The sequence below is a fragment of the Necator americanus genome, chromosome I, assembly GCF_031761385.1.
Source record: "Necator americanus strain Aroian chromosome I, whole genome shotgun sequence".
In the NCBI taxonomy this organism is placed as follows: domain Eukaryota; kingdom Metazoa; phylum Nematoda; class Chromadorea; order Rhabditida; family Ancylostomatidae; genus Necator; species Necator americanus.
Genome location: NC_087371.1, coordinates 24,308,245 through 24,325,310, shown reverse-complemented (window position 1 = coordinate 24,325,310; position 17,066 = coordinate 24,308,245). Strand labels below are relative to the sequence as shown.

Here is a 17,066-nt window from a genome sequence, read left to right as displayed (position 1 = left end):
TCGCCAGACACTGCATGATTTTATAATGTGATTTCTCTCGTCAACCTCTCATTTCACTTATTTTATCCGAAATATTCTATTCGAAACGATAATAATGCGGAAGAGAACTGAAATGATCATGGCAACCGTTTCCCCTGTTCAGACCGATAGTAGCCCAAATCCTGGAGTATAGGACGTATTTCTCAGCTACAGTCAATTATAGATATGAGTAGATCAAAGTGCGACCCGTAACGTAAGTAAAACTGCAAACAGTTGCAGTGGATCTGTGCGAAATGAGGGCGGACAGAGTCAAGAAGGACCTCATTGGTTATTTTTGAATGCGTTGGCTAGGAGCCAACTTCTCCAATTATGGTGTTTCCTTTCAATGCACAAGACCACTAGGTACTCGCATAACTATGTTAAAGGTAACAAATATGGAAACGAATGAAGGTCGCCGACAGATTTAATTCCACTGGTTCTCGTGAAATAACGAACCAATGAGAACTGTCTGGCACGTGACCAGGAAACGGGAAAGAATTGAAATTATCTGCAACTACTCCTGTTTCAGAAGTTTTGTTAAGCTTCAAGAGTTTGTTCTCAATTGCTAAAGAAAACCGCATGGATTTTTTCACCATGGATTACTAGAGAAGGAACTGTCATTCTTTGGTCCACCGCGTTTTTGAGATTATAAATTGTCAACGTGTAGTTATAACAGTTCCGTAAAAACAGCCAGAAAAGAAAATAACGAAAAGTTAGGTTTGTGATGGCTTTGTGGGAATTGACGACATAAAGGAATTTGTTAGACTTTCTCGACAAAAATACTATACTATTCATTTATCTGCAAAGTGAGAACGATCAAAAGGGCTCGATCTACATTGAGATGAGTTTTCCCTGCAGTGTGTAGATCTAAGATTCTTTTCGCACACTTCTTACTTTCAAAACAACCTTCGATCATTTCCTTTGGTTCTGAGTCTTCGAATTTCCCCATTAAGTAGTTCCCATTTGAGTGACACAGTGAAACCTCTTAAAATCGTAAATACACCGAGGATTATCGATCAGTTTCTTTTTAGCTCTGTTCAGCAAAATATTCTAAGTTTGGAAAAATTTCCTCTTGGTTGAGGAACCATTGATTAAGATGATCCGGACGTTTCGTTCCCAAAAAAGGTTGTAAGTGAATCCGATGAAATGTAATGAATTTCTATCCTTCTAGTTCTTAGCGCGAATGATTTCTATTTCAGGACCAAGATAAAGGAATGGATTCATCACCCGGTTAAATCTGAATCTAAGACAATCATATTGAGCTGCAATCAACTTTTCATGGGAACAAAAAAAATCCAAGTCAAACTTTTTTTTTGACGTACTTTTTTGCCGGACACCAAATGACCTGACTAATTTTTGTATGGTCATCTTGTGTTTTAGCACACAGCGAGAAATTTGCTTACGTCGTCAATACAAGGATGAACACCTGTTCCAGCTGATAAAAAGTTCAAAGCTGTCGACTACGTCGAGTCGAACGGGGAAACGGATCGGGCGTGTTGTATCTGTGGCAAGGATCGCCGGCCGGTAGTGGAGGCCCATCCCATGAGCGGTGAGTGTTCTGGGCGCACGTATTTCGCATTCGTTTTCGTTTCATATCTCTCACGAGTCTTCCAAATTTCCCATTCCCTCGCTATCTATCTGGCTGGTAATTGCTTTGCGTAATAAAACTTCTCCATTTGCCTAGCCATAATGAACATGGTCGAGTAGCGTGCATTTGCTGACATGCGTCCGAGTGTGTGTGTGTCCTTGTGCCTCATGAACGATCGCCATGAGCCCTCATAGCAACTGGTCCTCATGGCCCAAAATTCGCCCCTTTCGACGGCCCGGACGGGGTTCGTCATCGCCCCGCCCACACGACTAGGGCAACGGTACCGTAGCCTTATGCGCGGCCGCCACGCCCATTTCCAAGCAGAGACATGAACGAGTGCGCCGGCTGTGCTCAACCTATTCTCGACAGGTGAGATACTGTATGCATGTCATCAATAATCAGTGGTTGGTACTTCTGCGCGTTCTCGCGACGGCGAAATATCCACGACACGGCACGAGGTGGCGGGAATCGTCTGCAGTTCCACGTCAAAAACACCTCTCATACCCAATCAACTCGGTAATTGAATGTGCTGCTGCTGCGGCTGCGGCTGCTGTCGCTACAGCTGTTTCCACTTCTTCAACATGCAGCTCTAATCAGTATACTGTATTCTTCTCGCCGTGTTCTGTTGCTGCCGTTTCCTGTCTTTAGTTTCTTGTTGTCATTTCCTTCTAATCTTTTACAAGAGCAGCCTGCATGGCGATGGTCCCGTTAGTATTCACTTCGTTCTTGGCGATGATGAATGCGCCTTGAGGGAGTCAGCCGTTGTCCCCGGACGTTCGCACGACGACGCAGATTTCGATCCATCTTTGATTTATGCAGATGAAGTGAAAAAAAACCTACTAAGCAGTCTTTTCTTTGTCGTACTCCGATATTACGAGCATTTCTTCGGAAATTTGCAGTACAATTTAAACTGAATGGGTCTCTGACCTGTGAATTCCTGGATTTTCTGCTTTTATGATCAGAGAGACTCCAAAGGAAATTATTGCTGGTGATATCATTCATTTCCCCTACCCTCTCAGTAAATGCGCAGACGCAAAACAAAAATTGTCATTAATGACGCAGACCACAGCTTGGATGAACACTATGGAGGAAGTATAGCACAAGATTCTTCCCTGGGGATATTTTGCGTAGCACATGAATTGCACCGGCTCCGTATCTCTACGCAAACGGCTGGGAATCCCAGATTTATGGTGATTAAGATGCTGGAATCACTACTTTTTAGGTATGTATTCAACGTAGTAGGGAAATCTTGGCATCAAGCATGTCTCCGATGTTCCGATTGCTTGTCACCAATGAGTGAAACGTGCTTCAGTCGTGATGGTCTTATTCTGTGCAGGACCGATTTTACGAGGTTTGTAGACGATTTTTTTTTCGGATGTGCTTCTTCGCAGGCATTTACTACTTTTTCTAGGAGGTACGGTCAACGATGTGCAGGATGCGATGGAGCGTTGGAAAAAGAGGATTTAGTTCGGAAAGCTCGGGACAAGGTGTTTCATATCCAGTGTTTTCAGTGTTCTGTCTGTCGACGACGCCTTGACACTGGGGAACAGGTGAATATTTATCCAACGCCATTTCTATTTTAATACTTTTTCAATATTACGTGAGTGCGGATTTGGTTCTTTCTTTCTGTTTTCTAAAGCTTTACCGATCTGTTTTAAGGACATCTTCTGGAAGAAACTCGCTGTTTTTCTTCTCTCTGAGTAGAACTGTCTTTTGCTAGGTTTTTTTTTTCCTGCGGAATATCGAAGCTTACTTTTGAAAATCCCCCTAAGTTGTGGTCAGACCGTCAGTCCCTACAAACGTTTGTTCCTGTCTAAGGAATGAATCCAGAATGTTCCCATTGTTGTCTTTTCCTTATCATTTGAATAATTGATCCATCCTAGAATTCCAGAAACGTATGTGCCGCATCCACTGTCTCAGATTTCATTGAGTTCTTAATCGTATGAATGTAGTCCTCCCTATTCGTTTCACTTTTCCCCACGAATTCTCATATTTTTAGTTTTTATGAAATCTCGTCGTCATCGTCATCAATCTCATCGTTGGCAAACGTCAACCCAGTAGTTCGCTTAGAAATTCCTGTAAAACTGAAAAATCTGTAGAACCCAATTTTCCCACGTAATCGCGGTGAAATGCGAGCGCTCACCTTTCAAGCAACCTTACTCGTTCAGTGGTTCCCGAGCATATGAAAATGTTTGTGAGCAATCTTTGGGGAAGCTATTCGTCTTTTCGAGAAATATTCCCATGGGCTAGCAGGAACAGCTCGGTCGAAGGGAGTTTCGGCGAAACTGGGGCCGAGCTGTCTCGAAGGTTGATGTTGTGATAGCGTCTCTTCCGCTGGCGGAATCGACGTTTCAACACCCTCCTGAGGTTATCTCAATAAGTGAGAGGTTTGATCCGCACGGAAACGAAAAAGGGAACAGATGGGTGTAATTTTTATGATTCTTGAAAAGAAATTGGAATTTTGGAAAAAGTAGTAGAGGTTTTATCGCTAAATGATGATGATGTGATTTTGAAGTTTTTCGGGGCAAAACTGATGAAAATTTGAAATAATTGACTGGGTAAAGACCTGAAGTAACTAACTAAAATAAGTTACTTAAAATTTAAATCTTCTTCCTTCCTCGTTGCTGTCTGTGATTTTGTAACCAACTAAGAAAAAATTGTTGCAGACTTTACTGAAGGTCTTTGTAGGAACGCTCACTTCTGTTCTCCTTGTTTCATTTTCTCTAAAATTTAAGCATATAACAAGTACATGACTTCAAACTTTAGATTTTTCCAAGTGGCGATAATTCCACAATCATAGAAAGTCTCTTTTGGCGATTTTTCCATTTTAGTTGAAGGCGCAGATTTGATGAGAGGTCTCTCATTTATTCTACCAGTAATTTTTTCGGAAACAGTAAGTTATGGATCTACTTTCTTCACATTTTCTCTGAAAATTCAGCATTTTTTCCTGGCATGTGATGGCAAATTTACCAGGGGATAATTTACCTTGCTTCTTACAATAAAGGGCAACATCCAATTAAGTCAACTTTTTTTGTTCGATGCGAAACAAAAAAACTCGAACTCGCCCCTACTTGAATAAAATGTTTCAATTTTTCTTCTGTATATCCGTCCATTTGTGCAGGAGCAATATTTCAGCTTTACATCCTCGAAGGAAATCGTTTCGTTTGTCAACAGGACTTTCAAAATGCCACGAAAAGTTCCACTCCCTCGTCGACGTCGAATCGACCAGGTAACCTTCACGTTGACTCGTTCAGATCATCTACAAAAAGTGAGGATTATGCTGATTCGGGAGTGGTGTCGAGGTGCCAACGACACAAAAGGCTCGACCACTCAGCTGTGTCGAATCCATTCGCGCTCGGCGCTTTGAAACGCCGCAATCGCTGCCAGTGACACAAACTCACGGAAATATTTTCAAAGTGTCGGATCGATTTCCTGTGGTTATGGATTTTCCCAAAGAATACCGCTTTCGTCAGCTGCGCCCACAGTAAGGGAAATGCGCGCGCGGATAATCCTAATCTTAACTACAGTACGCCGCCATGTTTGCGCATCACATCTGGTTCTAAGATGATCTTGTTCCTGACCGCAATGGATTAGTGAAGGATGAAGAGTTTCATTCTGCCCTACAATCGCTTCTAGTCACCAATTCCTTAATTTTCCAACACAAATCTTAACTTTACATCTTATTCCTAAATTCGAGACTTGTTTAAAAGTAAATAGAACATTCTGAAGGAAAAAAAGCATAGTTACCTATTCATAGAATTCGGATTTGTTGTGGTACCCAAAAGTAAGTAACATTAATTAATAGAACTGAAATAAGATGAGCACACATTTCATCTTAGGTTTTACAAATAATTTCAGTAATTTCCTCTTATCTTCCTATTTTTCTTTGTCGAAACATGTTCTGATAGATTCGGTGAGCACATAGAAACTTTTTCAAGACTTCCTCTCAAACGGTTGGAGAGTCAAAGAAGTCAGGCTCTGCCATAACTAAGTGCAGAGATTTTTTAAAGCAACCCATGTTTTAGTGTCCAACAGCTCGGATTGCAATTCGGATGCCGAGGAGGAGAACGTGGATGGTTCTGAAGATGTAAGCTGAAATCCCGAAATTTCTCGCCACAATGATTAATTCCTGTCGCAGGTCCCTGTCGACGAAACGGAGGGCGGTGATGGAGAGGGTAAGGACGATGCGGCGGCGGCTAAGCGACGGGGACCTCGAACAACGATTAAGGCGAAACAGGTTTGTTCTAGGATAGTTAGCACTTGAATTTCTCTAAGTACTATCTGTCGTAATCGAGCTTTTCGTAAGCGCTTCGTTTTGTGTGAATCACGGCTTGATCTCCTCTGGGTAATCTCTTGTAATCTCCTCTGAGATCTGAACTAACTGCGCTTCTAATTAACGTCTTTGACACCGCTTTTAATTAAAATCAGGATGTCTTTTGAGCTTGCCGAAAGCGAAAATATACTTTCCAGCTACGTATTTCTAAGCGACGATTTTGTTTCTGCCCTAAAGAGTTTAAAAGATTTCTAAAAAAAAACTTCTAAAGAAAAGTTTTGGGAAAATTAGTAACACGACGAAAGACAAGACGAAAAAATAATAATAAAATACAAATAGTACGAAAAATTTATATAATCATGTGTTATAAGACTTACACAGGATTTAGCCTCATAGAAAAAGAAAAAAATTCTATTAGACAGTCGTTGTAAAAGCGAAGATACCACAATGCATCCAAGACTCCGGTTGGTGGATTTTTTGATTCCTGCTGAAGCTGAAAAAAAAGTGAAGTCTAGCAGTTGGTTTTCTTGATATAAGTAATACATGTTTTCGAGTTATTTTGATCGAGTTTTGTAAATCATCCCCAAGTAAGGATGTACCTAACAGGATACTGTGTAGAAATTCGTAAATCGTTGATCATCGGCTACAATAATTAAGGGTTTTGTTCAAAATAAATGTTTCAAAAGGAGCATTTTAAGGGATGGTTCAGTGGTTTCGTACGCGCCACCACTTTATTCAACTTTAAATTTGTGTAATTAAACCCAAAGCGGAATATAAAGAGATAAAAGAAATGAAAAAGCAATGAATGGAAGAAATGAAAAAAAATGAAAGGAAAGTAAAAATGAGTAAAAGTGCAATGAAGTTGTTGTATGGACGCCGCATGCGCCTTTCATGTGCTCGGAAACATTCCAATCGCAGCATTTCAAACACCTTCTGGATGAATTCTATAGAAAACGAACACAAAGCCACCAAAGCACATTTCGATCACTCGCGAATAGTCGCGATAAGCAGCGCCGATCACTCTGCGTATCCAGGAGCCGCTCGCCCTGACGCTTTGCTGAAGACTCAAACTGAGTCAAGCGGCAACGGAACAGAAAGGATCCGATGAGATCATGTGTACTGCATTGCAGCAGAGAATTTGACCATTCTATTCGTTTTTGGTCATCAGCTTCTTTTTTTCTGGACAAATTTTTAATCAAAATTTGTTTATCAAACAAAATCAAGATTTTCAAATTTTACTAAAAGGTACATAATCGAAGTGATCTGATAGACTCCAGCGTTCCATTTTAAATCATTTCAATTAATTCTTGGAATTTTTGACACTTCGGTTTGCTGGCTTACAAAGTTTTTGTGAAAGTATTTTCGCATAGCACTTTCAAAATATTCCCTTTTCAAAATATTTAAAGATTAATATTTATTGCCGCTATTGTACACTTTGGTTGAAAAAAAATTGTGCTTTATTTTCTGGAATAGTCGGAACAAAATTATTCTATTTGATTTGAAAGGAGACGATAAAGGACTGTCATACTGTATACATGAAGTTATGAAAATGTCTTGTAGTCAAAATAATCTGTTAAAATTGAAGTTCCGATATAAGATTTAGTCAAATTTCAGTGTGAAAATCGTAGTCAACATATATTTATTTTTACCTTTTGTTGTAACCTTTGCTCGAAGGTCAGTTCCGTAGAGCATGCAGATCCTTTATTTTTCTTATCAATTCACAATTTGTAACGCAATGGACGAGGAGAGAGCTGCTTCTTCTGGAATAAATGTTTAGTGCATCAAAAAACGTACTTTTCAAAACTGTGAAAAAGATTGAAAATCGAGACAAAAAAAAAGAAGACATAAAAGACAATTTAAAATATTTTGGAACCTACTGATAATAAGGAAAACCGTGATCTACTGGAAATACGCGGAATAGAAAAAAATTCTTCCTTTTATAATGTAGATAATGTGTCGTTGATGTTGCTAATGCCAATATTTCGCTTTCACTGGAAATTCTTCCGCATTCGCTTTTCTTGTATTTATGTAAGTCGTACTGTGTGAATTTACTTTTATGTGATGATCTTCATAATCTCTAACTTTTTTTCCGAGGTAACCTTTTTGCGGGCTTTTTTACCTGTCCCTTTCCATTTCTGTTATCTGCTTTTTTCCTTTTTTCTAGACAGGAGGAAATACTCTTTGACCTCACTCAGATCACTCCTTTCCTCGGTTCATTTCTTTTCTTTACCCTTTTGTTAGCATGCATAATCTCTTTTCATCTCTTTCCTCAATACACTCTTTTCCCTCCAACCACATACATACCTGTCCAGTCATCCGTACGCCTTTTGTGGATTACTGTAGGATCACCCACTCCTTGTCAGCGTTTCCCATACAATGACTAACCACATCGTTAGTTTTTTTCACTAAAATACGTGCTTTCTCACGTCCATTCTCATCGATTGAGGCAAGCTCTCTGTTGCCTGAATCAATAAACTCCTTATCCCGTACAGTCGTTGTTATTAAGGGGATTTCTTTTGGCGTAGTCAGGTGTGGGCATGGAGTGATTTATTTCATTCTAGTTGGAGACATTGAAGAATGCATTCGCGTCCACACCGAAGCCAACTCGACATATTCGGGAGCAGCTGGCACAGGAAACTGGATTGAACATGAGGGTTATCCAGGTGAGTGTTCTTGTCCGAGCGAGGCTTACCAGGGTTGATCCGGGATTTCTCTGTGATGTGAATTGGCTGTCACCAAATTATACATGACGTAATATATGTGAGATCTCTTTGTTAACTCATCGTTGAAAAATTAATCAACATTGTAGTTTTTACGAGTCCCATAAGATGCGATGTGTGGGCAAAGTTTCACTCGGACACATTTCGATTTTATCGAATATGGGTACCTATGCTTATTATCGATTACGACTGTAGATCATCTGTACTTCTACTTCTGTGGCGCTTTTTAAAAAAAAAAGATTCTACAGTACCTAGCATTTAGGCACATAGTACTATAGAAAAGTGACAAAATTTCTTTAATTTTTGAAGTACATAGCACATCGTTCAAGTATAATTATAACCGATAATTGCGGGCAATTAACTCATGTGGTGAATTTTCTATCCAGACTTGATTTTAATAAATTTAATTTTTGATAGTTATTAGCACGTGTTAAGCCGACACATAAATGCTTACAGTGTTAACCTCAGCCAGAGTTTGCGACAAAAATCCATGGTTGGCGCTCCATGATATCAATGAAAGAAAAGAAAGGGAAAAACTTCTTTCATGTCCTTTTTGTCGATAATTCCAGTAGCTCTGTCGAAATGTGATATGATTTTTATTATGAGAGATCCTGTAACCCTTCCTGTATTTTCGTCGGCATTGGATAAGCTTCAGGAAAATACAACATCTGCGTCTTCTCACCTGACATCCGTAATATCCATTGGCTCGTCATGGAAATGTAGAGGCTGAATAAGAGGTTTTTTCATGGAAGCCTCTTCAGAGCCTTAGCCCAGAACATTTCTGGTTCATCTGTAAGTATGAAAAAACTACAACAAACTTCCTATGTTTTCTCGTTGTGCCAACGAGGTTTTAGTGAACTTTCATTAGCGGTGTGACGTCTCGACGAACTCGTCTTTATCAAAGGCCTGAAAATGGTTCGCGGTCTTTGATGCCAGGCATAACCCATTAGACTCCTCCTCTCCCCTTCCCAAGCCTTGATATTATTCTGAGTACACCCCGCAAGACCTCCAGAAGAAATACTGGCCGGTCCCACCGTCTTGAGGGCTGGTCTAGCCTCATTATTTGACGAAGAACCAGGAGAGCTACCGAGCTGAAGCGGTGAGCCAGCTCAGCTCCTTGTCGCATCGCCGAGCACACGGACACACCGGCTGTCATCGTTGATTAGATTCGGTAGCGTGTCTGCGTTTCATCGAGCTCATGCCCTCTCAACTGCTCCTCATTTCCCCCTTTAATTCACCTGCTTCTCCCTCGGGAAGCCAATTCAATTACCGTATCCGCGCCGCTCGAACAGCCTGCTCGTAAATACCTCTGCTCTGCTCACATTCTACGGTAGAAAAGTGTGCTATGTCTGTAGGGAGAATGGATTTGAATAGTGTACGAACACCTGTAGCCTCTTTTATGCTGCAAATTTCTAGAAAAATCAGATTTGACCACGCTGAAAAGTTTGCGGGAAGCTGTACACGGTAGAGCGAGCATGGTCGGGTAGTGTGGTTGCAGATGTCAGGTGACCGCATGTAAGGAGTGTCAGGCAGCGTTGCAGTCAGTGGAGGTGACGTGAAGAAATACAGTACTGAGTTTTTCTATTCTTGAAACGAGTTCTTTAAAAAAGCTCGTAACTTTTCTGTCTGTCTCGTATCTACTTCTTTTACTTTTTTCCTGGGAAATTATTCGTTCTACTTATAAATTATTTATAGTGGAGGTTTTAAAGCGGTGAGTTGATACAATCTCCTGTTTGTTTTCTTTAGTGAATGTTGATAAGGGAGATTCTTCGGAGCCCTTTTCAAATTTTCTACTTGAGGAAAGACAGTGTGTGAAAATGTTAAAATGAATGCTCCTAGACATAATGGACAAAAATTCTTCGAAAACTCCTAAGGACTCGTCGAATTTTTCTGCTATTTTTTTTAATGACTTTCATTTGCTCAACTCTTGCTCTTCGATTCTGATCCTGATGCCCTCCGTTTTCTCCAGGAATCCATTATCGCAAAACCTTCTAGAGGTTTTTTGCTTTTATTTTGAACTTAGATTCTTCATCCTCTAAATTTTGTAGATAGAAGAATGCAGCTGCATTCAACCAATTTTTTCCGAAATTTGTCGGGTAGTTACTTGTAAAAGGATGTATGCAGAATTTTCGTTTTCCTTGATAAAACGCAACAGTCTGTTTTTGTCGTTGTGTTTAGGTGTTTTTTTTTCTGCAAGGATCTTTTTTCTCAGTGCAATATTTCCAAATAAATACACTCAGGGTGTTTGAAGAAAGAGAAGAAACTTGAAGATCATTGATGTCTCCACGACGTTGATAAAGAAAGCATAAAAAAGTTTGAGGCTAAGGATAAAATCGCAAATAAAATCGATAATAGCAATCTTTCTTACTAAACTTCTTGTAGTATCGCGGGTCCGACTTATTTACTAGCTAGTTTTTTTGTTTAATTTGACATTGGAATCCACCTCTCTGTGATTCTGCGACTACCTCACCATATTTCAGGAAAATAAAAAAAATCATCGTAAAAAGCACTTCAGAAAAGTTTTACGAGACTTTGACATTTCTCAGATCCGGGAAGTCATTTAGTGACGATGTGATTTGGTTTGTTTCAGGTATGGTTCCAAAATCGTCGAAGTAAAGAGCGACGGATGAAGCAGTTGAGGTTTGGCGGTTTTCGACCGACCAGAAGAAGTCGAGGCGGACGAGACGAGCTTTGCCAGGACATGTTCGCTGCAGGTATCCTTCCTCCTAACTCTCTTCTCTTCTCACCTTACTGACCTCCTTGGGCGTCTGGATGCGCTGACGCAATTGGCTCAGCAAGTGCCAGCCTTGCGTTGATTGCCGTGATTACGAGCGTTGCGTCATAATGCGCAGACCGCAGGTGACACCATCATAAACCGATGATTACCATACGCACGATTGAGCCTTTGAGAGGGAAAACACTTGACTCGAATGAGATCCGCGGTCCCAAGACTTATACGACGTTTTTGCAGAAGGTCCTCCGCCGGGATTCTTCAGTCAACATCCGATCGGGTTCTTCTGTGATCCGTACGGTGAACGAGGTTCACTGCCGCCTCTACCTGCGTTTCCCGTTGCCTCCGACGCTCCACACCCTCTAGTTCACGGTGAGGGCGAAGAATTATTTTATTTTGCATGGTATCATGTTATATGGCAGCTATTTCGAGCTTTGAAAAGCACCTGCGAATGACGTCGTTTACGCTTAATAGTTGCAGATGGTTTCGGCGAAAGAACTTCACCTATGGCCGGAACGGGAGGAGGTGTTGTGGGGACCATCCCGACCACTTTGTTACCTGCTGATTTCGACCCCGATATGAGCGGATACCAACCGCTTCCTTCGATGTATTCGACGGAGTTGAAAGCGCACCCGATGGCCGGATGGTAGCGCTCCGCCTCAGTCTATTCCGTATTGCTTTAGCTCGATTCGTGCTTATATCACCAAAGTTTTACAGTGTTCCGGTACCATGCAGTTGATAGATAGGTTCTTAGTTTAGTGAAACGTAGCAAACCTGTTCTAGGAATTCTAGAAAATTCTAGAAACAATTCTAGAAAAATGATTCAGCCCACAGTGTTCGGAACTAGTCGTGGATATCGAAAAAATTCTAATATGCGAGTTGAACCGCATATTATTATTTTTTGTTTCGAAAAGAAGGCAGAGTGTTTCATGTCGCAGGCAAAGATCACATCACAACACTTCCAAATCCCAGGATAATCTTCTAAAACTGATTTATGATATTAGCTTCTTCACTTTTTATGGACTTGTTTTTTCGAATGAGGAAAAGAAAATAGTTCAATTTGCGTCTAAGCGAAGTCACTCTCTCACAAATAAACTTTAAAGTTAAAAAAAAAAAACTTTTTACGAGTTTTGGTCCTCACGAGAAACGCTTTCTAGATATGTAAAAACCCGTAGTCAATGAATTTTTCTTCATTTTCCTTTAAAGAATGCTTAATTCTACTCAGCTGTGAGGTTTTATTAAAAAATGATTTGATCTCATGCTCGAAATATTTATATATAGTTGAATACCTAAAGTCCACTGACTGTTTCGAAAAAAAAGTCACAAACAGATCTCATAAGGTTTGCTACGAGTCGTTATGTTGCCAGTCATACTCACAACGAATCCCCTAAAATAAATCCTCGAAGGTTAGCCAAATTTTGCCATATTTTTCCGTTGATATACTGTCCGCTAACTAACATCGATATCGAGTCATTCACTTTGAGCGATGAGCAGCACCTCTGCACAAGCTGCTTTTGTGGATTCCCTCCGAGACCCACACCGCTGTTTTTGATTTGTTTATTTTTTTTTGAATAGTCTTCTCTCCATTCAGTCGTGTATTGTGATACATAATATCAGTCTCCCATATCATTTACTTGTGTCCAGGTTGTTTTTTTTTTGTAATAAATAATTTATTTTTTCACTGTGTGCCTCATCCTACAAATCTTTATTCGATATTCGATATCATTTTGTTTTAAGTTTTCATGATAGCTTTTCATCAAATTCACTAATATTTCCTTAGATAGCCACTGCTAAATCACTGCGGCATTTTTCTTCGGTTTTTGTTCTTTGCTTTTCCGGATACGAGATTTTCTTGCTACAGTTTTCTTTTTTTTCTACTGCAGTCCACAATTTCACTACAATAGCGTTAAAAAGAGATAATTGCTGCAAATTTCTTACTGGGTAGGACCTTTCGTCTGCTCATCTTTTCTCCCTGAGGCTCAGTACAGTGCATCATATGTAACTCATTGTTAGGATATATTCAGTCATTTTTATTCATTGTTAGGATATATTCAGTCATATCTACTAGTGGTACACGAAGAAAAAAGAGGAAAAAAGGAAAGCGTATTTCTTCTGGATCGAAAAAAGAGAGAATCTGCTTTTTAATTTATTTTCAATGGAACCTAGGGCAGTCCTTTTTGTGGCGGATAAATTTATGAAACATGCGACAAAATACAAAGATGAATGATTCATAAAAATCGATATCGATCTCACAACTTGCAATTATACACCTTTAATGTTCGTTAGCCGCAAACCAGTGGTACTATAACCGGAAATTTTCTATTCGTTGCATTCAGAGAAATAGAATATGCTGAATATAAATTTTGAGTGGATTTGAAATAGATTTCCGGAAAAAGAACTAGACTTGGGTGACTCCGTGAAAAAAATTCGAAAGAAAGCTTCCAAAAAAAAATGCTTAGGAGCACAATTTAGATGGCGCTGTTCGTCGATTTTCGAGATGGAAAATGGAGGAAAAAAGAGTCTGTGATGTTTACTTGGGACTATTCTTAGATTCCAGACTTCTTTTCGAGTTTGTGATATTTGAGGTCTGAAATTGGAGCAATTCCCTTACTTCATTGGGATTTTAAAGCTCTAAATTTTAGTTTCCCTCCTCCTGGATGGACAGCAGTGTTCAATGAAGCAATGTGTGATTAGAGGAGAGCAACTGTGGGCGGAAAACTATAAAAGAGGTGCTTAAATGAAATCCATGCATCCGCCGTTTTGAAGCAGTGAAAGCCAGAGTTAAGTTCTTATTGTTGGTAAAAATTTTGCTAAATTAAATTCCTGAGTTTTTCCTCCCAGATTCCATTCCTTGAGTCTTTAGACAACCGTGTTCTACTCGGTCGTTGATGGATAGGTGATTAGCATTTTATGATTCGCATATGATTCCCCGTGGAGTATCAGGTTGTCACTAAATGCCATTTTGATGTGACGTGTGTTTTTCGGAAGGGCGAATGCAGATGAGGGGCGAAGCACATCCAGGCAGCAGCACTCTTGAGGGCAGGTGCATTCGACAAGCGGCCAGCCAGGCAGGCAGCAACGAGCTGTTGAAGAGACAGCAAATCGAATGCGAGCGCCAGAGACCCCGCTCCCCTCGGCCAACCTCCGATCACTTGACCGGGGGATCAGAGCCCCCACACACTCGCACCACCAATAACTCTGTCCACCAGTTTGTCGTTGATGTGCTCCGCGTCCAGATTCGTAAGATGACACCTCTTGAGGCTAGAGCCCTCGTCTCATTAGCATAACGCACAAATCTGAGGCATGCGAAAGCGATCCATCTTCCTTGCCTCCTTTCCAGCCATTTTTGAATAGTCAATTCGGGCTGCACATGTAGGGATCCGCACCAGACAATGTGTACACAGGTTCGATAGCAAATTAGGGATGCGGGAAGAAGCGTAGATGAGGGCTGGCATATAGTTGCTCACTAGGCTCGAGAAGAGACACACAGAAGTGCAAATGCATAACAAATAATAATAAATACAATAAAATATACAGAAATCACCTGGGCTACGTCCTTTATTCAGAGCTAGTCTCTCACTAAGCTCGCGATAACTTTTCCGAGGTTTTTCTCAAAAATTTAAAACCAACTAACTTTCCTTGTGACTGCCTCATAATTCGTTCTGACTACACTATACATTCGAATTCGAAGATCAAGGAGATCAAGGAGTTCTTGGTCTCGTAATAAAAAAATATTAAAAAAAAATATCTGGTACGTTTTTTTTTATTTTTTCTTATGTTAATGGTTTTGAAATCTTGACAAGTCTGCATGGGTATTGGAGATATATTCAATATTTTAGTATTTTTATTCGTTTTTATTCTCAATATTATCGTCTGATTTTATTTATTTAATTTACTTATCTTAAGCAACACAGCGAAGAGCACATATTTATAGTTAAACATTGACGAAGAGTACCAGTCCCCGTCAAGCTTTACTTCCAGAAAATTAACCTTAGCAGTACTTTTTCTTCTTCAATCATAATTAAATAAGTAATCTTTTCCAATACTTTTTCACAGTTATTCCCAAAAATTCAAGATTTACGTTATCCACATGTAAGAAACAATCGCTTTAATTTTTTTCACACAAAAAACTAAGATAAGTCGGATGAAATAAATGGTCTTAAATTTATGAGGTGAAGGATACGCACGTGCGTAAACGTTCGAAGAGGCAATTTCGGAGCCTAGTTCGTCTCCACTCTCTGAACGAATCTAGCAAGGATCCTACGTCGATCGCAACCTGATATGTAATAACACCACAAGCCAGGTCATTTTGATCCGATTATGCATAAAAGTGAAACTGTGAAGAAATTATTTCTCCAAGTTTATTAAATGCAGAATTTTTATTTAGATGAAAAATGCACAGTATAGAATGTATATACAGAACAGAGTATGGGATCACTCAGGTGGTCGCGACACGTTTGCCGCAACACACGTTCATTCTTTGCATAGCTATGGCTGTATAACTTGTTCCTTTTACCCTGCCAAAATCAAAGAGTATCGCAATCATTCGGTTTAGGACATTCGGAGGTTAATGCGCAACATTTATTTATTAATTTATTGTTATTTTCTCGGACGGGTGTAACGCAGTGGGTGAGAGGCTCCGCTGTGATTGCGCGGTTGATCGTTGGTTCAACATCGCTCTAGTGCGAACCAAACGTTCCATCCCACCGGGGTCGATAGATTGGTACCAGACTTGTCTGGGAGGATAAAAACACTGAGTTTACGCATCGGCTAGCCACCGCAAGTCATTGTATGGGCCAGTTACACGTTCGCGAACCTCAAACGATTCTGAATTGAAGTGAATGCGTTGACGCATTCGAAGCGAATTGACTGAAGCCAGACACTTCATCCTTATCCTCTGCTGTTACTTTGTAGCAGATATTATACTCTCATGAACCCTAACTTGATAACAACATCTGGTGTAATTCCCTACAAAAAAGTTAGCGTTAGAGTTTCTGCTGTGCGATTCTATCCTAGTTATTCAAAAAGTAAACGCACAGGTGCAGCGCACATAATTGAGATCACTATGGGATTGTCTCAGTCGCCGGAGTTCTACGCCAAATGATTCCGTGATCTTGTGAGACGTTGGCAGAAGGTTATCGATGTTGATGGAGATTATTTCGTCGAATAATAAAATGTTGTTAAAAAGTTGTGTTGTTTTGGAATTTTGCCGTGTTTCGGCAGATACTTTCCCAGCACCCTAATATATTCCACAGTTTCCGCGTTATTCTTGTCAAACATCGACTTAGTTGGCTATTCATTCGACTTGCAAATAACTGTAGTACCAGACAAACTGGGACGTACCACATCCACTTCCAGGGCACTTGGGAGAATTGTGAAACTTGTTTCATTCTCTACAATTTTGGAACACACCCAAGAAAAGTGTGAATCCGGAGTCCTGCTCTCTTCGCCGTGAATTTTCTCAATAACCTTCCTGCCTCCTCGGCATGCCCCCTCCCAAAATCCTCGACAGCTGATTACCCAATGAGTTTACGACCGCTCTAACACCATATGTCGTGCGGTACAACAGCATCACAACGGAACTGCACCGAATGAGTACGGTAATTACGATTGTGTGCCATTCGCGCGCGCGAAAATGTTTGCGCACAAGCGTGTAATGAAGATCGTAATTAGAAATTAGGAGCAGATGCGCCGGACGGTGTTTAGGAGTACAAGAACAATGCTAGGAAGAACGGC

General features: G+C 40.3%; 1 protein-coding gene across 2 annotated transcripts; it reads left to right on the top strand.

Annotated features, from left to right (window-relative positions):
- Positions 1–364: 364 nt before the first annotated feature.
- On the top strand, positions 365–11,980 carry RB195_006718 (uncharacterized protein; the record flags this gene model as incomplete). Of its 2 annotated transcripts, XM_064179952.1 has the most annotated exons (13): positions 365–404; positions 1,115–1,143; positions 1,218–1,248; positions 1,489–1,567; positions 2,829–2,957; positions 3,018–3,156; positions 4,742–4,835; positions 5,632–5,693; positions 5,745–5,843; positions 8,441–8,542; positions 11,190–11,313; positions 11,571–11,702; positions 11,811–11,980. In XM_064179952.1, the coding sequence occupies 13 exons, from the start codon at positions 365–367 to the stop codon at positions 11,978–11,980; spliced, it is 1,230 nt and encodes a 409-aa protein (XP_064036866.1). The 2 variants fall into 2 exon arrangements, with proteins under 2 accessions (XP_064036866.1, XP_064036867.1); XM_064179951.1 differs by lacking the exons at positions 365–404; positions 1,115–1,143; positions 1,218–1,248; positions 1,489–1,567 and adding an exon at positions 1,935–1,975.
- Positions 11,981–17,066: the final 5,086 nt, after the last annotated feature.